The sequence below is a fragment of the Camponotus floridanus genome, unplaced genomic scaffold, assembly GCF_003227725.1.
Source record: "Camponotus floridanus strain SB8 unplaced genomic scaffold, Cflo_v7.5 scaffold36, whole genome shotgun sequence".
Lineage (NCBI taxonomy): Eukaryota > Metazoa > Arthropoda > Insecta > Hymenoptera > Formicidae > Camponotus > Camponotus floridanus.
Window position 1 is genome coordinate 2,096,036 of NW_020229503.1, and position 27,711 is coordinate 2,123,746.

At 33.1% G+C, this 27,711-nt stretch overlaps 1 protein-coding gene and 1 long non-coding RNA gene across 4 annotated transcripts; both read left to right on the top strand.

The window, feature by feature from the left end:
- Nucleotides 1–1,023: 1,023 nt before the first annotated feature.
- On the top strand, nt 1,024–14,092 carry LOC105251738. Its single transcript, XM_011258718.3, has 9 exons — nt 1,024–1,367; nt 2,002–2,211; nt 2,279–6,207; nt 6,276–6,422; nt 6,538–6,668; nt 10,697–10,905; nt 10,993–11,184; nt 13,710–13,877; nt 13,947–14,092. The coding sequence occupies exons 1-9, from the start codon at nt 1,323–1,325 to the stop codon at nt 14,004–14,006; spliced, it is 5,091 nt and encodes a 1,696-aa protein (XP_011257020.1). The 5' UTR covers nt 1,024–1,322; the 3' UTR covers nt 14,007–14,092.
- Nucleotides 14,093–14,216: 124 nt separating this feature from the next.
- On the top strand, nt 14,217–18,332 carry LOC105251737. 3 transcript variants are annotated; one of them, XR_889225.3, is made up of 7 exons: nt 14,217–15,319; nt 15,414–15,808; nt 15,904–16,026; nt 16,405–16,730; nt 17,005–17,134; nt 17,275–17,446; nt 17,755–18,332. It is a non-coding gene; the product is annotated as an uncharacterized LOC105251737 (long non-coding RNA). The 3 variants fall into 3 exon arrangements; XR_889226.3 differs by having other exon boundaries at nt 17,005–17,035; nt 17,755–18,331; XR_889224.3 differs by lacking the exon at nt 17,005–17,134 and having other exon boundaries at nt 17,755–18,328.
- The last annotated feature ends 9,379 nt before the right edge of the window (nt 18,333–27,711 follow it).

The window sequence follows — 27,711 nt, forward strand, 5'->3', positions numbered from 1 at the left end:
ACTGCACATGCGCACACTTCGTAGGTAACCAATCACGGCAGTGACCTTCTGTCTCGCTTGCTCTCTCTTTGTCTCTTATTCTAACCTATACACACACTATACAGAGCAAGACATCTGACATCAGAACATACACTGGATGTGTTCGGAGTCGCATCGCTACAGTAGCGCTACAGCTTTTTTGCTACAATTGTAGCAGAAAAAATGGCGATCGCTACAATTGTAGCAGAAAGTCCTGAAACGTACTTTTTAGCGCTATCCAGACAGCACAAAAAGGTTAAAAGATGTCTTAAAGATGTCTAGAGGACTTTAAGACGTTTTTAAGTCGTCTTTTAAATGTTTTTTGGACATGTGTGCTGTCTGGGTACTATAGCGCTTTAATAACGTGAAACACGCTTATGTAGCGCTACAGTCGCATCGCTTCTGTAGCGATGCGACCCTGAAACATACTTACTATACTGGATGACTCATTTGAAATATACAATTTTAGATCAATCACTCAATATAGTGTATGTTTCGATGTCAGATGTCTCGCCATGTATAGTGTGTGTATAATAGGTTAGAAAAAGAGACAAAGAAAGAGCAAGCGAGACAAAAGGTCACTGCTGTGATTGGTTACCTACCAACTCCGCGCATGTGCAGTTCATTTTTACCCACGCTAACATCAAAGATGCCGACACACATCGTCTACAATGGCAGTAGGATTAATGGATTAAAGCTGTAACTTAAGGAATTGCATCCTGTGTCTACAATCACAATCAAGCATTAAGGCCCGGTTCCATAACTCGAGTTAATCCGAGTATCCGAGACCAATCAGGACCCAGTTTAATACGTTAAACTGGGTCCTGATTGGTCCATTCGCTACTTAAACTCAGATTAACTGGATTGTGGAACTGGGCCTAAGAGAATACTCGATTGGTTACTGTGATTGGTCAATTTCTTGAGTTACAGCTTTAATTCATTAATCCTACTGCCATTGTAGACGATGCTACAGAGAGTTGCGCTACTGTGGCTGTGTTCCAATATTCACTCAGTACTGAAAATCTATAGTGTACGTCACGTAAACTATAAATTTTCAGTACTGGCAGTGAATATTAGAACGCAGCCTGTATATACTTTCACCTACGTCACGTATACTATAGATTTTCAATACTGGCAGTTTATATTTTATATCGGAACACAGCCATAGCAGAGACTGGCCATAGTTTAGTGTGTCCAATTGTTGAGTCTGCTGAATGTGGATCATTATTAAGAAAAAAAAAAAGAAAGATACTAATATAGTCATTGAAAGTTATTAAGTTATCTTGTCATTTCAAGTTTTTAATATGGGTAAAAATAAACAAACACAACGAATCAAGAATAATGCACGGGTGAATAGAAATGTTATATAAATTATACGCATGATTTTTTATAAGCATAATGAAATATCAGTACATAAAAATAATAATATATTACTTGTAGATACATTATTTAAATATTCATTATTGTATATGACATATTATTCAAACAATAATTATTAATAGAATATATAGTTTGTTTATGACAATATTTGTACTTCTAGATTATTAATAATATAAATTTATATATATATATATGTATAATTTATATATATGTATAATTTATATATATATATATAATTTATATATATATATATATATATATATTTATATATACTTTATATATATATATATATATATATTTATATATACTTTATATATATATATATATATATATATATATATATTTATATATATTTATACATATACTATTTGATGGATAGAAAATAATTTTTTTTTTAAGCCTTGCATGATATTTTAGTTGTAAAATAATATAAAAGATTAATAATATAAAATTGTATATTATTAATATATATTACATTAATATATATAATTATATATATTAATGTTATTAATAATATTAATAATATACAATTTTATATTAATCTTTTATATTATTTTACAACTAAAATATCATGCAAGGTTTAAAAAAAAAATTATTTTCTAGCCATCAAATAGTAGCCGCAGTGCAGAACTTTTGGGTACAGCAATGCCCAATTATGTTGGCTTCTCAGCAATTAAGGATGGAGGATATGTTCCTGTTTTACCTGGTTTATCTTTATGTTACTTAAATGAGGGAGAAATAAACAATGTGGATTCTAATTTTCAAGTAATATTAAAAAAAATGAGTAAAAAAGATGCTACAACAAAATATAAGGTAATTATTTTGATTTATTGATTAATTTGTATACATTTTACAAACTGATAAGAATATGGATATATAGGCATTGCAAGAATTTGCAACTTTATGTCAAGAAGCTGAATTATCAATAATAGAAAGTGTATTGTCTTTTTGGCCACGACTATACTGTACTCTATCAATTGATATAGATCATAGAGTAAGAGAAGCTGCACAGTTAGCACATGCAGCAGTTGCCAAGCGTGTAGGTAAAGGCATAGTGATATATTTAAAACAATTGATTGGTGCTTGGTTTATTTCTCAATATGATACATATCCTCCAGCAGCTTCAGCTGCTATCAATTCCTTCAATAATACTTTTCCACCTTGCAAGATAATTGATGCAATTGTTCATTATCAACATGAAATTTTAATATATATTAATAACAATATCACTATACATACGGCTCAAACATTATCAGTTCAAAAATCTCTTACTAAAGAAGAAATGGAAGCCAAATATCAGAGAGTATTGGCAACAAATCTGCAAGGATATAGTTATTATTTCAAAAAAGTTCCACTTCATGAAATAGAAAAAACCTTAGAAATTCATAACAAAATTTTAAGCAGTTCACAATTTTGGAAATTAGCTAAGCATGATACTCTGTCAATAAAAATAGCTTTCTTTAATGTATTGACATCAATAATGGAAAATGCAGAAAAATTGTTACAAAATGAAAAGAAAAGGACATTGACTACTATTACGAATAATCTTGATGAAACAGAGCCTGGAATTTTATCAGCTGTTTGGGAATCAATGCTCATAGCTATAACTAAAATTGATGATTGGTATCTTGTTGTAAATATCGATAAATTTGTACTACCGAAATTATGGCATGTTTTACGGTCTGGCGGCCAATGCTGCGCAAGCACTGTTTATCCAAATTTACTACCTTTTATCAGTCAGTTTTCGAAGCTGAATGTTAATATCAATGATCTTTACATGAATTTCTTTGATAACATGCGTCAAGGGTTTTTTGTCAAAAGTGTTCAAATAAGTCGTTCAGAAACACTTGCTATAGTGAGCTCTTTTATTGAATGCCTGCGTTATTCAATTCTTATAAATGTTGAAAATATAGAGTTATGCATGCGTCTCCTCAAAGAACAACTTATGTTTGTTATAGAAGCATGTATGACAGATAGCATTTCTATGAAACAATTTTGTTTTGTTGAAGTAGCACATTTAATACGATATTGGAGTAAAAATCGTATTAATGAAGGGTATATAGCATACATTTCTTTAATGCAGCAATTTTGGATTGAATTGAGATTATTGTTTATCAGGCTTATAAATATATCAAAAGAAATTGTAACATCACATACTATAGATACAAAAGATTCTCAAATCGAATTCTTATTAACTTTAAAGAATTTACCAGATCGCAACCATAAGAAATTAAAAGTAAGATTTTCTGATTCAAGTCCTATTGCGAGCCAATCAAAAGTAAAAATCGATATTTATACCGATACAGTCTTTAATGCAGAACTTTGTGAGTTTGTAAATGAACTTTGTATAGTTTATTTTAATAACATTAAAAACCAGCAGTCTATTAAATATGTCAAACAACTGAATAAACTTATAAAATATTTCGCAAGTCAAGAATTATTCGTTGCGCTTTCAAAATCATTTAAGTTTGACAAAGATTTCTTTGAATTTTACAATAATAACTTGAGATCCATGTTATTGAAAAATTCGGAAATAATGGAAGAAGTTATTGAATTAATATTCTATTTTATTAAATATACAAGTGATACCAAAAAGAACGAAGTTTTAAAATCATTAATTGAATTAAATGACATTGCAGTAACAAAGAATGTAATATATTGCAGTTTATCTGAAAGAAATAGAAATGATCCTATAATAAAGAAATGGTATATACAAACTAATGTAACTAAGTTATTAATAGGTGTAGCCAAAGAAATTGCTTCACCTGGACACAATAATTTAGAAAAAAATCAGAATCTGATTTTGTTAGCTTTTGAAGCTTTGGCAACCGGAGATTTATTAATAAATGACGAAGAAGCAAATGAGATTGTATCAATACTTTGCAATTCCTTAAATGAAACAAATGACAATTGTTCTATGCAATTTATTACATTTATTACAAAGTTAACGACTTTAATATGGAGTCAAAAACAAATAATATTAAGTGCTGTACAGATATTGGAAACATTTTTTGAATTATGCACTCGAGAATATGATGATTCAATTGCTCATATTGTGCACAATAGTTGGAAAGAAGGACTTGTAAGAAGTAATGAGATATTATCTGGTTCGGAATTTAATGATCTTGTTAAAAGATGTGCAATTATTATTTGGAGCAAAGTATATAATACATGTCATATTAAGGATATATTAGTAAATTTGGCAACAGATGTTTTAGAAATTATAATTAATAATAATAATATAAATTCTCATTGCATTAATGAAACTATTCTATTATTTTTAACAGCATCTGATATAAAATCATGGATTGCAGAAGCAACTACTATTGCAATATATGGCGAAATAATAACAGGCAATTTATATATATCAAATGTTGAAAACAAGATAAAAATTTTTGAGCATTATATGTCTATTGATATAACAAATGATATAATTTCGGATAATATGACTAATTGTTTATCATGGGCCTTATTTGTTACAGATTTGCTCAATAATTTGTATAAGAGATTAAGAAATTCTATACATGTTAATACATTTTCAGATTCAAGTGAAAACTTTGAATTATATGAATTAAATTTACCAGGAATTACAGAGATATTGATAAATATTATGCATGTGACTAGTATAGCTGAAATATACAATAAACATTATAAAGTTTCTAAACATTATAATGATGTTAATAAACTTTATGATTCATTAAAAAGTAATTTTGTCAATTTGGAAAAATATTTTCAGAAGAATATCCATAATGATGTATTATCTCATATACAAAAAAATCAATCAAATTATGGATTTATGCTACCATATATAATTCGTGTACATTATACTGAATTTAAAATAAGTGATAATCCTGTAAAATATTATGAAAATTGCAAAAATAATGAAGGAGAACATGATGATGAAACATATGTTCAAGCAATTCAAATTTTAAACGATTATTGGATGCCAGAAAATATTCCGTTATTAATGAATAACGATATTCATACATTAATTGTCACTAGAGTTGCAACTATCAAAAATGACAGTTCAGTTTATACTACAATTATAGAAAAGATTATGTTATATAATAAAAAAGATATTGCATTTTTAGATCACGATATTTCTAATATTTCATGGAATCAATTGTGTTTACTGCTAGAAGTTATAAGATTACTTACAGCACTCGTCCAAAAAGTTCCATCAAAATTACAAAATGAACATTGGGATTTTATTTTGATAGCTCTTACTACATGGCAACAGTTACTTACTAATTTCGAATTGAATTATACTGATATTAAAATAATAGCATTAATGATAGCAATTAATCAATTATACTATGCAGTCCAAACTTTAATGAATAAACATGAGCAAGAACGAATACCAGAATTGCCTCCTACTCTCTTGGATGAATGGATAAATGTATTTGCTAGTTGTATAAATAGTGATATTGTGAAAACTTGGATATTTTGTATGAATTTATATAATAAAGATACAGTTACTTTAAAATATATCATACCATTAGATTGCTTAGGAAAATCAATTAGTATTCTTGACAAAAATATATTATTCAAAAAATATGACAAACCCTCTGAAACAATTAATTTCAATGAGATGTTAAAATTATGTCTGAAATTATTACATTCTCCTATACTTAATATTCAATTGAGTGCCTATCATGCATTGAAACATATGGTATCAGAACTTGTACAATGTGATAAAGTTCTTATCGAATCCGACAACTTTGAGCCAAACAATTTCAATATTAAAAGATTCATAGCAGTACTATCAAGTACACAAAATATTGTGAATACAATGCTTATGGAATTCAAGTAAGTTCTTTTAATAAATTGCTTTAATAATTTATAATAAGATATTCTTTATTATATTATTTTTTTAGATTATGTGACACAACAAGCTGCACAATCCAACCGTTTACAGATTCTTATACATATACATTAGAATATTTACTAGTGTGGACAATTGTGCTAGATATGTGTGGATATGCTCATAGTGATTTACGGTATCAATATGCTGAAATATTGAAGTAAGTATATTCATGTGTACTATTTATTTCCATAATTTACACAAATTTGAATTTTATTATTAACAGCTTACATGATATTTATATGTATTTTTAACTTATACGTTATAAATTTTAGAAATGATTTTTTTCCTTGTCTGTTAAATAATATTTTTAAATTAATGCCTGTGGAAGTATTACAAGATAACAAGAAAAAAACTGCAAAGTTACTGGAAGCATTTACCACTGTTCCATCGTTTAATTTTGAAGGTATTATTGATTACAAATTTACAAATATCATAGATAACAATACAACAACAAAAAAATTTAATTTATGAAAATTTATTTTAAAATATTATTTATAGAAAGAAAGTATATATGTATATAAATATTTTTTCACTATAATTAAATTTACTAAACACTTTTAATTTAAAGAAAATCAATTTTTTTATTTAATGCATAATACACTATTTGTAAACGCATTTAAGAATGATAAAATAAAAAAACCAGTTATAGTAATATAATATTTTAATATATGATTATATTATTCTGTAATTAACATTTAATATAATTTATTGTAATGTTAATAATTTTTTGAAATTTTGGCATATTTTGAACTAAATTTTATAAATATAATTATATATAAGTTTAGATTTTTTTCATGCTAGTTAGAACGCTTTAAAATAGAATTTTAGGTTTGTCAATTCTATTATGTAGAATTACTTATAAGTTTGGTTTATACTTAAAAGTTCGGTTGGTTTTAAATCTGAAGATTGCAAAGATATTCGAGCTATTTGATTTCACAGGAAGAAAGAAAAGTGACTTTTCTTGACATGAATTTTGCTGTATGTTCTAGATCGTCGTAGTTTTTAAATATGAGCTTAATTGAATATCTATAAACATTTCTGGATAATAAAATTAACAAATTTTAATAATAATAACAGGTCTGCAAATAAGGGTTATGAAGGATGATTTACAATGAAAAGTTATATTCTATGATTTTTAGCACTGAATACAAATCTGACGTCCAAATTTTCTTAATACATCAGGATTTCGAGATAAATGAGGCTAACGGGATAAAAAAAATGATGACTTTGATATTCAAATATATTCAAATAACAGCTGCTGGAATAGCAATTGTCTCAAAGTAATTTAGTTGACTAGAATGTACCATTATTCACTTTCAAAATCTATTTTGATTTGTTCTAATACGATATTTTATATTTTGTCGCTGAGATACATCATTTTTAAGACCAAAGAATTTTCATGCATGTCTATAAGTTTCAGATATTTAAACACAAGACTTTAATGCAAATTCTTAACATTCTTTCAAATAAAAGCCTTTGAATCTCAGACCCTTAATCCCCAAGTCCTTCAATCCTTTATCTTTCGATTCTGAATCTAACCTGATAAACCTTGGACACTTTAATTCCAGATCGTTTAGGTCCAATTGCACTAACGTTATTTCAGCTTTAAGCGAGACTTAAATATATGTCTGTCTTTAATTATTTAGAAAGAAAGATAAAGATAGACAACGTTGGTGCAATCGGGCCTTAATCACAAATACCTAAATTTTAGAAATTGAAGATCATTCTGCTTGAAGCATTGTTCAGAAGGCAATATGGAGACGATCTTTCTAATCATGATTTATAACCTATCATGTATCAAAAAATGTGTATATTCAAAATAGTATCTTGGCGACAAAATATCAGATATGGACGTATCATAATTGATTTTGAAGGTGGAGATAATAACTTTCTGACTTAACCAACTAAATTATTCTAAGATAATTGCTTTTTACAAGTACTCAATATCATCAAAATCTATTTTAGATACACCTTTAATCTGGTTTATCTCGGAATCCTAGACATGCTGGAAAAATTTAGAGATCGGATTCGGATTCAGCGCAAAAAATTACATAGGAAATAACATTTTACTTTCAATCATTCGAATTTTATTGTCATGTGTAATTTTTATTTTAAGACGCTACAATTAATATGCGACAATCTGAATTTATAGCATTTGTAAAAATCAATTTAAAATATATCAAGAAAACTACAAAAAGTTATTGAAACTAAAAAAATTAATTATTAAGTAAGATAATATTTTGTTGTTTTTCCAAATTAAAATACTATATCATTTTAACTAATTTTTTATTTTGTCATCATTAATACACATGATCTTTCAAAAATAGATCGTTTTATACAGGGTGATTATGAATAAACATTTGTCTTTAAAATATCAAATTTTTGAATGAATTCTGAGACGATTTTTCCTCTTGCAAAATTTAGCCCAGAGCTTAGTTTTTAAATTATAAAGGAAAATAGTTAATTAATTAAGGAACGAGTATAAGAGATAAGCAGGGACAGCGCAATAGGCGATTACGTAGAGTGTTCGTCGCGATCAGTTGATTGCTATACGCGATGAGTGTAATCAGTGTATGTGTGTGCGTGCACATTCTCACACACACACTGATTGCTACACTCATCACGTATAGTAATCAGCTGATCGCGGCGAGTGCCCCATATAATCGCCTATATCGTGTCCCTGCCTACCTCTCGTACTCGCTCCGTATAATTAGTTAATTATTTTCCTTTATAGTTTAAAAACTAAGCTCCGGGCAATATACGGTAGGCCATTTTAATCTACGCACTGAAATATCTCAAAATCCATAAGTTTGAGACAAAAATGTTTCAGACAAAAATGTTTCAGACAAAAGTTGCATTGCTTGAAAGGGGACATAAGATGGTGCCATTAGTTTGACCTTGAAGAGTCACGTGAAAGTCATCTCCAACTTTTTAAATGGGACACGCTACATATTTTTACATATTCTTGTAGCTTGCCTCAAGAGCTTTCCAAAACACTATAATAAAGTATTTTTTCATTGAATACTTTCCGAGTTATGAGGCTTGAAATAATTTTTCAATTTTACATAAACCATAAAATATCTAATAAAATATTTATTTTTCGATTATCTTACCTTAATACTTTTATGTACAAAATAATGAGAGGAATCAATTGATGTAAAGAAAACATACAGTTGTTTTTAAGAAAAAATATGGAATTTGCAATTAACAATTCCATATTTTTTGTTAAAAACAACTGTATGTTTTCTTTACACCAATTGATACCTCTCATTATTTTGTATATAAAAGTATTAAGGTAAGATAATCGGAAAATGAATATTTTACTAGATATTTTATGGTTTATGTAAAATTAAAAAATGATTTCAAGCCTCATAACTTGGAAAGTACTTAATGAAAACTAACTTAATTATAGTGTTTTGGAAAGCTCTTCAGATGAACTACAAGAATATGCAAAAATATATAGGGTGTTCGATTTTAAAAAATCAAAGTAACCTTTGCATGACCTTCAAATGACTCTTCAGGGTCAAATCAATGATACCCTCTTATGGCACCCTTGAAACCATACAACTTTTGTCTGAAACATTTTTCTCTCTCGGACTTGGTTTTCGGGATATTCGACTGGATGGATTAAAATGGGACACCCTGTATATTCTACAAACATTTATATCTCGGAAACGAAGCAATTTAGAGAAAAACGTTTCAGACAAAAGTTGTATGGTTTTAAGGAGGACATAAAACGAAGTCATTAGTTTGACCTCGAAGAGTCACCTGAAGGGTAAGGGTCACGTAAAAGTCACCTCCAACTTTTTAAATGGGACACCCTATATGCTTTTACATATTCTTGTAGCTCATTTCGAGAGCTTTCCAAAACGCTATAATTAAGTTAGTTTTCATTAAGCACTTTTCGAGTTATGAGGCTTGAAATCATTTCTTAATTTTACATTACAATTAACAACATATTTTTTCTTAAAAACAACTGTGTTTTCTTTACATCAATTAATTCCTCTCATTATTTTGTACATAAAAGGATTAAGATAAGATAATAAAAAAATGAATATTTTACAAGATATTTTATAGTTTATGTAAAATTAAGAAATTATTTCAAGCTTTATAACTCAAAAAGTACTTGAGAGAAAAATATTTTATTATAGTGTTTTGGAAAGCCCTCGAGATGAGCTGCAAGAATATGCAATAAAAAATAGGGGGTTTCATTTAAAAAATTTAAGGTGACCTTCACGTGATCTTCAAGTAACTATTCAATGTCAAATCAATGACACCATCTTATGGCCGCCTTCAAAGTATACAACTTTTGTCTGAGGCATTTTAAGGGCTGTCGCCCCTACTTGAGGAGATATTTCCATGGACGTATTAAAATGGCCCACCCTGTATATATGTATGTATAATTTTTTCCCAATTTTATTGTTGTAACAGAAAGTTGGACAGAATGGAAAGTAGATCATATTGTATGTTGGTTATATACAAATTGTTTACGGCATTTACCAGTATTAGTGAGACAATGGCTGAGTACAGCTGATAGTAAAGTCAGTGCAATAATAGACAAGATTACAAATCATTATATCAGCCCTATGCTTTGTCAAGAAGAGCTTAATAACAGATTATTGAATGTTGAAAATATGCAGGTATTTTCATTAAAATTTACATAGAGAATTCTTTTTATATATTTTTAATAATTTCGTAATTTAATTTTATGTATGATATTTTTATAGATAAAGGTGCATCCAACAACAAGAGAAGTAATAGCTTTGTATCAAATGGATGACACAAAACTGGAATTAAGTGTAGTGTTACCGTCAAATTATCCTTTAGGTACAGTAAAGGTAGAATCTGGGCAACATGCTGGTAGTACAGCAAATTGGAGAAACTGTCATATGCAATTATCTATATTTCTCACACATCAAGTAAGTATTAATATATTTGTTATTAAAGAAAATATGAAATATACTTAGTATTAAAAAACTATAATTAATGTACTTGATACTAAGTACATAATAATTATAATAGGTCAAATGAGAAACATAGTTGGTATAAATATATAAAACACATTTGTATAAATTAATATTTTTGCTATTTTAATATTTTACTATAATTACATATTATTATTATTTATTATTATTATTTTGTTATTATCGTTATTATTATTATCATTATTATTATTATCACTATTATTATTATCATTAATAACATCATTATCATTATTGTCATCATTATCACCATTATCACCTTTATTACCATTATTATTCTATTAAGTGTACAAATATGTTTTTGAAATTTTTATTTAGTTCATGTAGCACATATTTTTTCTCCTTTTTAATTTAAAAACTTTTTTGGAAAGCAATTGGAAATAACTTGCCAAATAACTTCTGTTTTGTGAGTTTTTTTTCGTGTTTTTAAAGATTTCTGGAAATTCGTTTAGAATCACATAGATTAAAATAATCTTATTTAAAATTTAAATTGACGCACATATATCATACAAGTGCATATCAATTGATAAAATGTTGTTGCCAGGAAAAGAATAAATTGATTCATATATTCTTGCAATGTCCTTTCCTTGTAAACTTATAAGAATGCAGTACATGGACATAAAATTTATCTGTTACTATTTTCTTTACTATTCTTTATTATTCATTTAAATGAAATTTGAAATTAATTATTTTATTAAACAACGTGTCAGTTTCTAAAATATAAAGTCAAGCAATGCGATAATATCATGATAAGTACATAAAAGAACTGGATCCGATCATTGGGAATCATTGTTTTTGATATGTCGAGCGCACTAGCTTATCCAGAATTTTACGTATTTCAAATAAATTTTCGATTAAAATACCTCAGAAACTAAAGCCGTAATAAAAAATCTAACAGCATTTTTTAAATATAATGTAAATGCAAGCTTTCGATTGTGACCAACTCGAATAAAATTGGTGTAATCAATTCTGAGGTATAATAAGCGTATCAGAATTGTGATTCAATTGTGATTTCAATTCTTCAATTTTTAGACTCACGCATATATGTTCGTACGTACATATGCAAAGATTTTGTTTCTAATGACATTCGCAGCGTTATACAATAATTTATGATTGTAAAGATTTGTTCATAACATTTATAAGATATGAAAGATTATTTAGTCAATTGGAGCTATCATTCAACAACTATTTTTATCTATGATGTATCAATGCATTGATGCAAATTGTCTTTTTATAAGATATAATAAATTATAATATTTATATTTATTTATATTTTTATATTTATAAATTATAAAATTTATATTTATTTATATTTTTATATTTATTTTATTATATTTATTTTATATTTATTTATATTAATATATTATTGTATTAATTTATTATATTTAAATATGTACAATAATGTATTATATAATTATTTATACTTTATTTAAATATAATAATATAAATATATAATTAAATACATTTTATAAAAACTAACTATACTCCCACTAAAGAAAAACTTCACAAAGATAAAGAAAACTAAGTCAACTATATAAAAAATTTACGCATAAAAGAGATCTCCTCTCCGATTTGCTTTATTTTTAAATATGTTATAGGGAAAATCTTCCCGAGTAATTTTGTATATATATATATATATATATATATATATATATATATATATATATATATATATATAAGGGTCGGACTCAAATAGCTTTGGAGAGGCTGAAAAAGGATGAAAATAAATACAAAAATAATTTTGGTAAATGTTTACTTTAGATTACACAGCTCGAAAAATTTTTATTTTTACATATGTTGTAGAGGATACCTAATATAACGTTTAAATTGTGTGGCGGTCTCTTTTCGTTTCTGAGATATGCGCTTTTAAAGTTTCATACTTTTATTTGTGCGTGCGTGCGTTGACAGAGAGGGGGGGAGGGAGAGAGGGAGGGAGAGAGAGGGGGGTGGGGGAGAGAGAGAGAGAATTAACGTGTATGTGTGTATACATGTGCACATTCTCTCAATATTTCTCTCTCTCTCTCTCTCTCTCTCTCTCTCTCTCTCTCTCTCTCTCTCTCGCGCGCGCGCGCCCACACACACACACACACACACACACACACACACACACAGAGGAATTAGCTGATCGCGGCGAGCACCCAAGTAATCGCCAATATCGATGCGTGCCATTCCTATCTCTTATATTATTCATATTACTCGTTCCATAATTAGTTTACTATTTTCCCTTATATAGTTAAAAACTAAGCTCCAGACAAAATTTTGCAAAAGGAAATATCGTCTTCAAATTCACTAACTAATTCGATATTTTAAAGACAAATGTTTGTTTAGAATCACTCTGTATATATATTCTATTTGTATCCAAAAGTATTTCTTCTATTTATTGCTTTTTTTTCATAAAAATAAAATCAACTTCTCAACTCGACAAAGATATAACATCCAAATAATATATTTTTTATTTGCAGAATGGTTCTATTTGGGATGGTCTTATAATGTGGAAACGTAATTTGGATAAGAAATTTGCAGGCGTCGAGGAGTGTTACATATGTTTTAGTGTTTTTCATATTAACACATATCAAATACCAAAATTATCATGTCATACTTGTCGTAAAAAATTTCATACTCTCTGCTTGGTAAGTATATATCGTTAATTTAAGGAAATTTATTTAATATTATTATATTTGTGTCATTTTCTTTTTCAGTACAAATGGTTCAATACAAGTCAAAAATCTACTTGCCCGATTTGCAGAAATGTATTTTAATTTAATTTGAAAATATTCATGTGCAGAAGGAATATTGATAATTTAAAATAAATTAAAATTAATGCAAGATAAAGAGAATGATATGAAATAAATATATAAATATATATATAAAATTATAATTATGACGTATATATAAAAATTAATTTTTATTAAGAATTAAGAAGAAATATCAACGATAATAATATATATTATACAGCAACAAATTATAAATTACAATTATAAAATACAATCATATTAACTGCGAATATTCTTCACGGTGCGAACTTGTTTTTAAAGCCTCGTTTTTAATCTGACCTGATCGAGAGAATGGACGCATTATTATTAATACAGTTTGAATAGATTTACCCGTTTTATGATTTATCACTGAATGAACAGATAGATACATCTAGATAGATGCTCTTGTGCTGTCCGTTATAAGCATTTAATTCTTTCATACCTCCGGGACATATGTTTCACCTACGAAAAAAATCATGACTTTTAAACAAATAAGCTTATCGACCTTTCCCAAGGGAAAGGTCGATAAGCTTATTTTAAAGAAGAAAGTTTAAGCTACATGTACAAAAATCGCGCACTTTGAAATATATTTGCCAGGGCTGGGTAATGTCTAGTTAAAAAGATAAAAGTTAAGTTAAAAAATTAAATAACTTTAACTTAACTTAGTTACATTCCTAGACTCTTAACTTTTAACTTAATTTAGTTACATTTTATCGATAACTTATAACTTTTTATGTTACTCTTTTGAAGTTAACTATGCCATAAATAAAGGCGTCGCGAGATGCCGCGCGCTTGCCTACAAGTGATTCTACATTATAAGTCACAGGTTGCAGTACTAGTCGATTTGGCTTCCTCTTTTCCCCAAACGCTGGTCGTAAAATTAACGCAATTTACGTGATCGCAAGTAGATTTTGTGTAAAAAACGCAATGAGTGTTAACGTTGACGAATTTGATTCGTCTATGTCGACTGAAAAAGATTTTGATTGGGGTGATTTGTCGCAATCTACAGTCGATCGCAAAAGCGTGCTATGCATGTGGTCTCACTTTCGCGATTTTTTTGAGTTCGACACTCACGATCAAAAAATCGGAAATGCTTCTTATGTAAACCCAAGAAAAAATACATATCGGCATCGCGGATTGCTCGATTAGACACAGTACGATTAGACACAGCCAATCATATAGACCGATGCCTAGGGTAACCAGCACGATCAAGCACGATTAGCCAATTAAAGCCAGTTGTGTCCAATTGTACTGTGTCTAATCGGAGGTGTCTCTCGGCATCAGTGTCTTCAAACTCGAATTTGAAAACGCACATCAAAGTAAGTTTATTGTTAATATAATAAATATGTAAAACATAAAAAAACATTAAGTTATGTTTTTAATATAAAATATAACTGATTTCTTGTTTTTCAGCATTATACATCCTAGTAAATTAGACGATTTTAACAAAGCTTCGAAAAATACACTAGCAGTTAAAAGAAATTTAGCACACGAAAATCTGATGAGCAAAAACCAGATTCAAAACAAAGGAAGTTGGATCATTTCAGAAAAAATAAATTTTTAACTAAACAAAAGTTTGATCAAATTACTTTAAAGCTTATTATCAATACTGCGTCTGCATTTTCACTTGTCGAGCACGAAGCATTTATCGAGTTTTGTGAAACAATTCAGCAAATGCCTATGACTTGCAAAACTCTTATGACGCATATTGATAAAACATTCGAAAAAATGAAAATGGAACTGATCGAAGAACTAAAGAAAGTGGAATAGGTGTGTGTAACGGCAGATTGCTGGACGGCATTTAGAAGGTAGTCACCGATCTATTTTTATAAACAATTTTATTATAAATTGTCTCTTTATTCACGGTTATTGATCAATGATCGAATTATATTTTTATTGTAAGATCCTACTTGGGCATGACAATACACTGGTTGGATCATGATACTCTGGAGAGAAAATCAATCATGTGTGCCATCGACTTGAAGGGAGACATACATACGATGTTATTGCAAGGGAAATTGAGATGGTATTAATTGAATTTAATATCCAAGATAAGACAACATGCATTGTAACAGATAATGCTAGAAATTTTGAAAAAGCTTTCAAGTAAACAAATTTAGTGTCTCGTGAACTTAGGCCAGGTTTACAATAGGCACTTTAAGCTCTAAGCCTTAAGAAATTAACTAATCGCAATCGAGTATTCTCCTCATACTTGACTGTGATTGATCAATTTCTTAAGGCTTAAGTTACCTATTGTAGACCTAGCCTTAATTACATAGTTATACATATACATTCACCTTTAACGGAAAGTTAGAAAATAAATAAAAAATTGCAATTTTGTAATTTAAAGGGGTTTAATAGTTAATATTGTGGAAATATTATTATATAATATTAATATTTACAGAGTGTATAGTGAGATTGAAGATGCTAAAACAGAAAATGAACGTGGAAAACATCTAGAATCGGTAGAAATATCGGAAATTTTAACCACTAACGGAGAAAGTTATAGACTACCACCTCAATAAAAATGTACTTCTCATACACTAAATTTAGTTAGTACCATCGATACAACTTGTGCTGAGGCAGATATTACAATAATTACAAAGAAATTAGCAGAAGGGCATTCGCAAAATGTCAAGCTATCTTCAACAAGCAAAATCAATCGTCTGTTGCAGCAGATATGGTTAAAAAATGTCTTGGAAAATATTTAAAAGTTCCAAACGCTACAAGGTAATAGAAATATGCATAAAATGAGCCCGATTGGTTAATATTAATACGTGTCTTGGAATTTTATATTGTTTTTTATGGGAATATTTTTTTCATTTTTTTCCATGTTTTTTCGACCACTCTAATACATATATGTTGTGTTTATGTTATATAAAATTGACAATTATGTTCTATGTGTTCTATGTATAAACAATTTATGAAAGCTTTTTGGTTTTTGGTTTGTTGTTAATTGTTGTGCATGGTTTTGATTTTTACTTTTTATTTGCATGTAATTTAGATGGAATTCATTCTATGGTGCTATAGTGGAGGTAACAAACAATATTAAACAAGTGAACGCCCTAGCTTCTTCCTTAAATATTCCCACTTTAACTCCTAACGAAATTGACTTTTTTAAAGAATACTGCACGGTAATTTTGCTTTTTTTTAAATTTATGTTAATAATGTATAAATAATTTATTATGTCCTAATATTTATTTTATCAAAAGTTAAAATAATTTTTTTTATATAAAAACTAAAAACAATGTGCTAATTTCGACTCACATTCTAGGTAATGAGACCGTTGCCAAAGGTTTAGATATCTTACAAGGAGATAAACATATTTTTATGGGATATTTATTGCCTACGTTAGTATCAATCGAAGAACATTTAAATCAAAAGCTAACTGAGGTGTTTCATGTAAAACCATTAGTAAATGCTCTCCTGAAAGGTATTTACAAAAGGTTTGTTGTAACGATTATAAAATAATTAGACAAAGAATAGTATAGAGCAAATGTGTGCTTCAATGGATTTAGAAAATTAAGCGATGACATTTGGTCAATTTTTACCTAATCGATAGTTTCATCATGAAACTTTCATATTTATAATATTTCAATTTAAAGTTCCGCGAATCTGTCACCAAACTGATTTTTAATTGACATATTTGTAAAACTATTCATATAAAAAATTATCAAATACGTCACTGATTAATTTGATTGTTATTCCCCTCTTCAGACTATATAACATAAAAAATATATTAATATTTTTTCAGATTTCACTATCTCTATCAGTCTAATGATCTGAGGATTGTTGCCTGTTTGATACCAGATTTTAAATTGTGCTGAATACAAGATAAAAACGAAAAAAAGAGGTTACCGAACTTTTAAAATCGATTGTTCAAAAGTTTAATTTCAAAGATGCAGAAGTTCATACAAGTATACTCAAAGAACAGAAGGTCTTACGCAAAACCGACGATTTTTTTATATTTCATAACACGCCGGACCAGAACCGAAACGAAAACGCGATAATAACTGATCATATTATTCAAACCTACTTGTCAATTGATACATTTGCGACGGAAAAAGATTTCCCTAAGGCACTCAAATGTGCTTTTATAAAATATAATACTTCGATACCATCTTCAGCTCACGTTGAACGGTTATTCAGTGCAGGAGGGCTCGTTTTCGATAATCTTCGAGGAAAAATGTCTGATAAGAATTTCGAAATGGCTTTATTACTTAAATTTAATAAGTATTTGTAAATAAAATATAAAGTATGTTTCTAAATAAAGTGTATAAGTATAATAAATAAAGTGATGTTTGTTATTTCCGCTATTTGTAAGACTGTGAAATCCTGAAATAAAATCATGAAATAAAACAAATTTAACTTTTAACTTTTTAATTACTTTTCATAGTTAACTTAACTTTTAATTCAATTAATTTTGTTCAGGATCGCAACTTTGAGAGTTGCTAGCGTAATGCCGGTACACACACGAGTGGGTATCGCGAGTTTGTAAATCACGTGATTGCGCATGAGTGATGGGATGAAATAAAGTAAAATTGCTCCTTTGATTATAACACAGTGACATCCACACACGAGTGGCGATAAGTTTATTGCGCAAAAATACACGATATGTACAAGATTTGTGAGCTCTCGACGTTATTTGAGCACGTCGAGATTCGTACTCGGTTTGACGAGATCGCACTATACAATTGTTCACTTGATATAAGCGATACAGCGCGTTATCAGTTGTTCGCGTGAGAGCGAGCGAGACGGCGCTCTATCGGCCGTCCGCGTGAGAGCGAGCGAGACCGCACTATTCACGGTTGCACGCACGAAATTGAGAGAGACAGCGTTCCATCGGCTATCTGCGAGAGCGAGCGAGACGGCGCTCTATCGGCCGTTCGCGAGATCGAGCGAGACCGCACTGTTCACGGGTGCACGCACGAAATTGAGAGAGACAGTGCTCTATCGGACTGTCTATGAGAGCGAATGAGACTGCACTTTCCACGGTTCGACGCGAAACAGAGAGAGACAGCGTTCTATCGGGCTGTCTGTGAGAGCGAACGAGACCGCACTATTCATGGTTCGCGTGAGAGCGAGCGAGACGGCGTTATTGCGGTCGTCCGCGAGATTGAGCGCGACCGCACTATTCACGATTCGCGTAAGAGCGAGCGAGACGGCGTTATTGCTGCCGTCCGCGAGATTGAGCGCGACCGCACTATTCACGGTTCGCGTGAGAGCGAGCGAGACGGCGTTATTGCTGCCGTCCGCGATTGAGCGCGACCGCACTATTCACGGTTTGCGTGAGAGCGAGCGAGACGGCGTTATTGCGGCCGTCCGCGAGATTGAGCGAGACCGCACTATCTACGGTTCGCGTGAGATAGAGAGAGACAGCGCTCTATCGGGCTATCTGTGAGAGTGAGCGAGACCGCGTTATGTTACGAACACACGAATGAGCGGAGGCTCAATGAGAAAGAGGCTCCACCTCTCACTCAGAGTGGAGGCGCTCCGATGAATCCCGGCACTCGTGCTCAGAATATTCACATGTGATACGGAATCGATTGGTTCAACTGAATTCGAATTGATTATTCATGATACTTTATACAATGACTAGCCAGTTTATGCACTCGCGACTTTAACGTCTCACTTGCAATATACTTAGAAAATTCTCGAACTTTTCACTTCCGATTCGCTCTCGATTGCTTGTACTTTTGTAACGATGCACCCCCAGTGCACGTTACGAATTCCTGGAAGCTACCGCCCGGGAAAAGATCCGCCGAGCAAAGGCAGAGGCGCACCGCGCCGAATTTCCGTTAGAGTTCAAACATTTCGAACGGATTAAAACCGAATCGAGGAAAGCCGAAGGCGCCCGATTTACCTCGGATAAAAATCTCGTACCGTTACCGTTTTTAATTTCTCGGTGGGGGGCACCTGTTTTGTACGCCGGCGCGAGACTAATTAGCCGGGGTATAAAAAGGGCCCTCGAGTAAATCTACGGACAGATCCCGATTCCGCTTACTCCAAGCCAATAATCCAGATCACGATCAATTCCTAGAAGCAAAGCCAGCCGAGCCCCGAACAAAAGGTAGAGAGTACTCTGCCTCAGCTGGATTTTCTCAGTTTCGGACTTAGGGCCGCGCTTCCTAGACTCAAACTACTCTGCCTAAGGAAAACCGCGCTGGAGAGTACTCCGGCACCGTCGAGAAATCTCGACCCCGGCAACACATCCCGTCACCATACCGCCGTTGCAAAATATCAGGAGGTAGAGAGCCGAGCTGCCTCCGACGAGTGTTCTCGTTCGCACGGCGGAATCCCGCGACATCCATTCCCCGCAAAAAAGTTTAGAAAACGATTAATTTAAACCAAAGCGAAATCCGAATATCTCCAAATAGACCGTTATACGAGCCGAGATACACGACTCGTGAGGGATTGTCCTCAATCAAAATAACAAGACAGCTGACGCGCTGATATATACGACGGGCTTTAAACGCATTCCGATTCCCGAACTTTGCGATATATTGACGATATTACCGCATTACATATAAACGATACCGTTCTACCGAACTACTATACTAACGATACCGAATTACCGCATAAACGTTACCGAGCTACCGTTTTTATATAAACAATACCGAGCTACCGATTGTACCCCGGATACCGTTGCCCTCGATTGATTCTCACGCGCAAAAATCATACCGAAAATCACGCTGCACGCGTTCTCGCATTTGCGTACACAGGTTCTCGCGTTTATACACATGTATTCTCGCACTTATAAATATACGTTCTCACATTTGCGCACACGTTCTGGCAATTATACACACACGCTCCTGAATTTATTCATTTATACTGCGCCCACATCTTTGTATTCTTTTTCTCTTTTTTTTAATAGAGACATTTTCTTTTTCTCTGAACACCGCGCCTGATCATTTAGCTTACCTATCCGAAATCGCGAATCCTGATCCCGATTGCGACTATCCGATACCGTTTTCGCGGAAGTCGTCCGTCACACTTTCTAAGACTCTCTATGATTCCGTAATGACTCTGATAAGGACTCGACAATGACTCCGCAATTATTTCGCGGGAGAGAGCCTTTCTCCCAATAATAAGGAATCGATTGCGCATCGGATGATCCGATTTCAACCTATCACGGTTTGTCACGTCAAATCGCGTAATGTTTCGAGTGTCTAATTGGCCAGGATCATGTATTCTTACGCGATCACGCGGATCCTGGCTGATTTCGAAAAAACCGTACGGAATTAGATATTTGCGAGTTCGATTTAGGCTCAAAAATGGCGCCAGTATGACGGGGGGTGATATTTTAGTTCTAAATTCAGGGCGAATCCTGAACAAATTTTATTATGGGTTAACTTGTATCTTAACTAAGTTAAATTTTCAAGGCTATTAATTTTAATTTAATTTAGTTAAAAAAACATAACTTACCTAACTCTGATATTTGCAATAAAATATAGTTATCTAATGGCGTTTTCGAGTGGTCGGGTTTAATCACTCCGGAGAAGTTTACTAGATGTTATTGACTAATCACAGCTATTTTTTTTAAGAATGTATGATTATATTCTTCTTAAGAATGGCAATGACGTCTAGTAAACTACCCAGGAGTGATTAAATCCGACTATTTGAAAACGCCATAAACTTTATAAAAAATCAAACTTTCACAGGTAGTGAAAAATAACCGTATATCATGTCGAAAAACCATGGAATTGATGCGCTAATGTGATTACTTTAATATGATAATTTTATTATGATAAATATGTAACGATACACTTCTTGCATCCTCCTCGAAAGCATCGTTATTCCCGGCAATGCGATTCGTTGAAAGCTGTCGTCCGGCAGAACACCCGCCGGGCATAGACAGGGGCGCCCACATTTTTTAAGTTAAAGACACGTACGGCTTTAAGCCGTTAGGCTAAAATTAGCCGAACACCGCCGAGCGTAACCGATGTGATCCGAACCGCCAACCGGCGAAAACCCGCGTTCGGCGCACCTCCCGAATCCCTCCGAATGGGCCCGACCGCACCGTTTCCGAAAATCCGTTTGGAAGGGGTAGTACTGCCACACACCGGCGCGGGCAATTAGCCAGTATAAAGAGGACACATTTGGAGCTAATCACCTTTTCTGATTCCGCTCACGCAAATGAAACGTATCCGAAACCTAAACCGCTTCTAAAGAAATAGCCAACACTCATGATCCAGAGGTGGAGAGAACTCTTCCTCTATCGAGCTCTCTCAATTCTTGATACTCTCTGACCGCTCTCCGACTGAAAGAAAAGAACCAGAGCGAACTGAGATCTCTCGATTGAACCGGAGTTCAATCGAGAGATCTCAAAATCTCGGTCCGAATATCCGACCGCCTAACACTGTTGCATAATAACGACGAGGTAGAGAGGAGAGCTACCTCGGACGAGACGTTCTCGTCGGCACGACGTTCCCGGAAACATCTTATCTCAATCAGGAATTACTCATAAATTTCCGAGAAAACATACGCTTATGATCCGCGTAAAAACGGGGCTAGCCCAGACGCGCGACAAAAACGAGACATGCGCTACGTCAAACGGTCATTGATCGCGCTAAATTGCAAACACCGCAGTATACGAGTCTTACACGTACGTTTCGAGATATATTGAAACGTGGCCTAACGCTGCAACATCTAAACATCACGAAATTCCATTTGCATATGGACGAATACACGCCTTTCGCGCACGCATCAACTTCGTTGCACTCACGTGACACACACAATTCGCTGCGTTTACACACATACATACGCGCCTGCGACGCGCGGCGCGTACATACATACACCCGCGCTTGCGACACGTTACGCATACACACATATACACATCCGCACTGTAACACGAAATAAACTTTCGTTCTTTTTTATTCATAAACGCTCTCGTTTATTTTCGACCGCCTACCGAACTCGGACCCCGACTCTGACTATCCGATGGCAAATCACGCGGAAGTCGTTTGTGACAAATATAATTGTTTATATGTAACATACAATGTAGTTTATATGTAAATATAAATAAAGTGTGCACGAAATAAGACAACGCATGCGACGAGCATCCAAAAGAGTCATGTCAGATGCGCACCTTGCGAGAAAAATGTACAATGCTAAGAATCAAACGTGTGCGTATATATTCAGAAAAAACATAATCAATTTGCCATTTTGAATTTAAATTTTCATGGTAATTGGCATTAACATCTCTAAAAACCTATAAAACTATCTTTATATGTGTCACGTCCAGCCGCTTCCACGCTTCCTTCTTTCTGCGAAGATGTGTCAATACTAATACATTTTTATCTCGAGCCTAATAATCCGCAAATATCCATCATGAGAAAATTTAGAAAATATCTCTGACTCAAACTCTATAACTCTATAACCTATTTCGGAATCTTTGAAGGATAGGAAATTGATGACACAAAATTGTATCACAAACACCTGAATAAATATCGCTAAAAAAAGATTAACGAAATCTAAACTATCAAGAATCGACAATCTAATAAACTTATAACGTACACTTCTGTCTCATTTTTAAAATTCGGATAACTCGTCGGAGCCAAAAGTTCGGTTCGGGAAAGATATATGCAAATTGTTGATTATAATGTATGTATTATTAATGTCTTTAGTGTACAGTGGTGTCGATGTGTGTATGTGTTCGTGGCTTTAAATTGCTAACTTTGATCGTGTTTCACGAGAATCGAGGATACCGTTATGTATATACAGAGTGTTCTATTTTAAGTGTCCACCCCAAATATTTCTCTCATTTTTGATTTTAGAGAAAAATGATTCAGACATATTTTGTATGGTTTCGAGAGAGCCATAAGATGGTACCATTGATTTGACTTTGAAGAGTCATTTGAAGGTTACGTGAAGGTCTACTCAATTTTCTTAAATGGCACAACTTATTTTTCATTATATATTCTTGTAGCTGATCTCGAGAGCTTTCCAAAACACTATAATCAAATGTTTTTTTGTGAAATACTTTTCGAGTTATAAAGCTCCAAATTTACAAAATTTTGATAAAAATACAAAATATTTCGTAAAACATTCACTTTCCGATAGTCTTATCTTACAGTCAGTCAACACAAGATCCGAGCATAATGCAGCTAGTCAAGGCGAGATCCTGTATTGCCTGATAATCAATGAACTGTAACAATTGTGAAAATGCAATTATCAATTCTTTTAATAAAATAAATATCAAGAGGCTTATTTCAAATTTCTTACTTGGGCAACTTTCGGTATTTTGACGAAATCTCTTTGACTTTTTTTTACGCACGCACGCACGCACGCACGCCCGCACGCTCGCACGCCCGCACGCCCGCACGCCCGCACGCACGCACGCACGCACGCACGCACGCACAAATATATATACATACATAAATATATATCGTTTGTTTATTTTCTGAAAAATAAAATAAATAATGAATAAATTATAATTAATAACGCATATATATATATATATATATATATATATATATATATACAATATATATATATACAATATATATATATGTATATTATATATATATATACAGGGTCTACCAAAAGTGTGGAAACCCCTAAATATCTCGGAAAATATACGTTTTACAGAAAAGTGTTTCCAACAAAAGTTGTAGGGTTTAAGAAGATATATATACTGATTCTATCAGTTTGACCTTGGATGGCGTCGTCAAGGTCAGGTCAAGGTCACATTGACTTTTTTAAATGACACCCCCTACATTTGATTGCATATTCTTATAGCTTAATTCAAGAGCTTTCCAAAACACTATAATAATGTTCATTTTTATTAAGTACTTTGCGAGTTATGAGGGTTGAATGATAGAGTAGCGCCGGTATTAACATTATCCAAGGTGTACTACATGGAGGTTACTCGCTCGGATTTGCATCTGTTGTGTGTGTGATCCAGCTAACTAAGGCAAGATCGGTCGTGGATCCAGTCAGCAAAAGCAAAGACCCAACCAAATTACAATCGAGCATTTAAAGACCTGGAAAGCAATCGACATAGTAAACAGTAAATAAATTTGTGGATGCTCATTTATCATAATAATTGTTCGAAATGTGTGCGTGTGCGTGCGTGCGGTGCGTGTATACAGAGATCAGGTTAGGTTGCACCAAACGATTGCAAATGTGTTTCAATGTGTTAAAGTAAATGCTGAAAGTGGCTGCCATTTACTTCCTGACAATATGCTAATCTTTGGTAGAATGTAGAAATGACTTTACGATTCGTTTCAAAAGGTATCAAAGCCATTTCATCCCTTATTCGCTGTATCAATTCGTGAATGGTTTTAGGTTTTGTTCTGTAAACCTTACTCTTCAGATATCCCCATAGATAATAATCAAGAGGAGTTAGATCTGGTGACCGAGGTGGCCAATCCTCTCCTCCCTCATTTCCGTTCCTTCTTCCTATCCACCGTAGCGGAAAAGTCTCATTTAAAATACGACGTGGTCCTGCACCAAAATGAGCAGGAGCTCCATCATGCTGAAACCATATTTCTTGGAAATTATTTGGAAAAGTATTCTGTATGGCTGGAATTATTTGATCAACAAGTAATCTCTCATACCTTTGAGCGTTCAAATATTCTTCAAAAAAAAACGGCCCTATTAAATAGCCATCTATTATTCCGCACCATACATTTATTTTTTGTGGATGTTGTGTGTGAGTTTCCCGCACCCAATTCGGATTCTCATCTGACCAGAAACGAAAATTTTGATTATTAACTTCTCCCGTTAAGGTAAAAGTTGCCTCGTCTGTGAAAACAATTTGATAAGGGAAGATGGGCCGGACATCTATTAGTGCCATCATTCTTTCACAGAAATGTATACGACGCTCCTCATCTCCGTTTTGCAATTCTTGAACGTATTGCAATTTATATGGATGGAACTTGTTCTTCTTTAAAATTCTCCAAACCGACATGGGAGCAATATCGTGAGTTTGAGCGACTCTCTGAACACTAGAATTGGGATCTTCAATAAATGTCTGCAGAACATCAAGTTGTTTTTCTTCGTTGGTTGCAGACAATGGTCTTCCTGACTTAGAGCGATTTCTTACGCTACCAGTTTGTCTAAAACGTTCTATTGTTTTTAACACAGTGGACTTATTAATTCGACGGTTCGGATACGTGTCATTAAATAATCGAACGACATCAGAGAACGATCTTTCGTTATCACCCCATCCACGCATCATGAGGATAGTGATTCTTTCACGTTCCGACAAGTCGCCAGCCATTTTTAAAACGTTTAATTTTAATTAATCGTACGTTGTATTTGGACGATAACAATTAATTTTTGCTTGCTCAAAGCTGAAGTTAGAAGGTGCTCGTTCTTTGATAGCTTTATACATTCTTAGTTGAATTTTAAATGCGAGTTAGACTGCATGTAGTGCGTCACATAGCGGTAAATGAAGGAACTAACGAGACGTTTCATACACGTTTTATGGAGCAATTTTTTGGCAATTTGACTTCAGCGAAATATGAGGATATGTTGAGGAATCGATCTTGCCTTAGTTAGCTGGATCACACACACAACAGATGCAAATCCGAGCGAGTAACCTCCATGTAGTACACCTTGGATAATGTTAATACCGGCGCTACTCTATCATTCAACCCTCATAACTCGCAAAGTACTTAATAAAAATGAACATTATTATAGTGTTTTGGAAAGCTCTTGAATTAAGCTATAAGAATATGCAATCAAATGTAGGGGGTGTCATTTAAAAAAGTCAATGTGACCTTGACCTGACCTTGACGACGCCATCCAAGGTCAAACTGATAGAATCAGTATATAGATCTTCTTAAACCCTACAACTTTTGTTTGAAACACTTTTCTGTAAAACGTATATTTTCCGAGATATTTAGGGGTTTCCACACTTTTGGTAGACCCTGTATATATATATATATATATATTGTGACGTTGCCGTCCTGTAGCGCGTCCATCCGCCCCGAAATTTTTACGGGGCGCGGGTCGAGCGACCGCGCCAGAATCAACCTCGAGAGAGCGTTATCGAAAATCCGCGGAGAGACGAGCGCTATCGTTATTTTGTGAGCCTTATTATTAATTATGTTGGTATTTTTTTTGTTTGTCATAAACGACAACGGGCACCTCGCCGGAGAAGATCCGGAGGACCGGAAGCACATCAAGGAAGATTGCGTCAAGACGCTCGTCGACAGCGAACGGAGGATAAAGTAGCGCTTGGAAAATACTTAGCCAAGGACGATACCGAGGGAATTCGCCCACGTCCCGGATAGGGGGATGGAAGTCCGATCGACGCTACTCTCCGAGGAGGACAAACGACAGCGGAGTCTCCAACGGGTCCTTGAAAATGGGCCCGTGTCAGCAAACAATTTAAATCAAATTAATTGCGCGCGAAGCGCTAAAGCGCCGCGGAACCCGCGAGGCACTAGGACCTCTTGCGTGCCGTGCCCTGATTGGCCGCGGGGCTGCACACCCCACTAAGCGGTCATTGACGCCACTATCGACCTCGGGCCGTGAGATCCCAGGATCATTCTGGTGCGGGAGCTCGAGCTCACGAGTCGCTCTAGATTGTCGTTGTCGCTTTGTGAAAAACCCGTTGTGTCTGTCGCTGAATAAGAGACCGAGCAGAGGCCGAGGACCATCCCCAGCAGGAGGAAACATAGTCGGTGAGGTTGCCCATCTTTCCTTGTAAGCCACGTACGCGATTTCGTCCGCGTGCCGGCCGTTTTGCCGCCGTCGC

Bases quoted from the DNA above. Each gene is read 5' to 3' on its own strand.
- LOC105251738 (XM_011258718.3), top strand. From the start codon at position 1,323: ATGGGTAAAAATAAACAAACACAACGAATCAAGAATAATGCACGG. The intron at 1,368-2,001 runs GTGAATAGAAAT...ATTATTTTCTAG, and splicing joins GAATCAAGAATAATGCACGG to CCATCAAATAGTAGCCGCAG. The intron at 2,212-2,278 runs GTAATTATTTTG...ATGGATATATAG, and splicing joins ATGCTACAACAAAATATAAG to GCATTGCAAGAATTTGCAAC.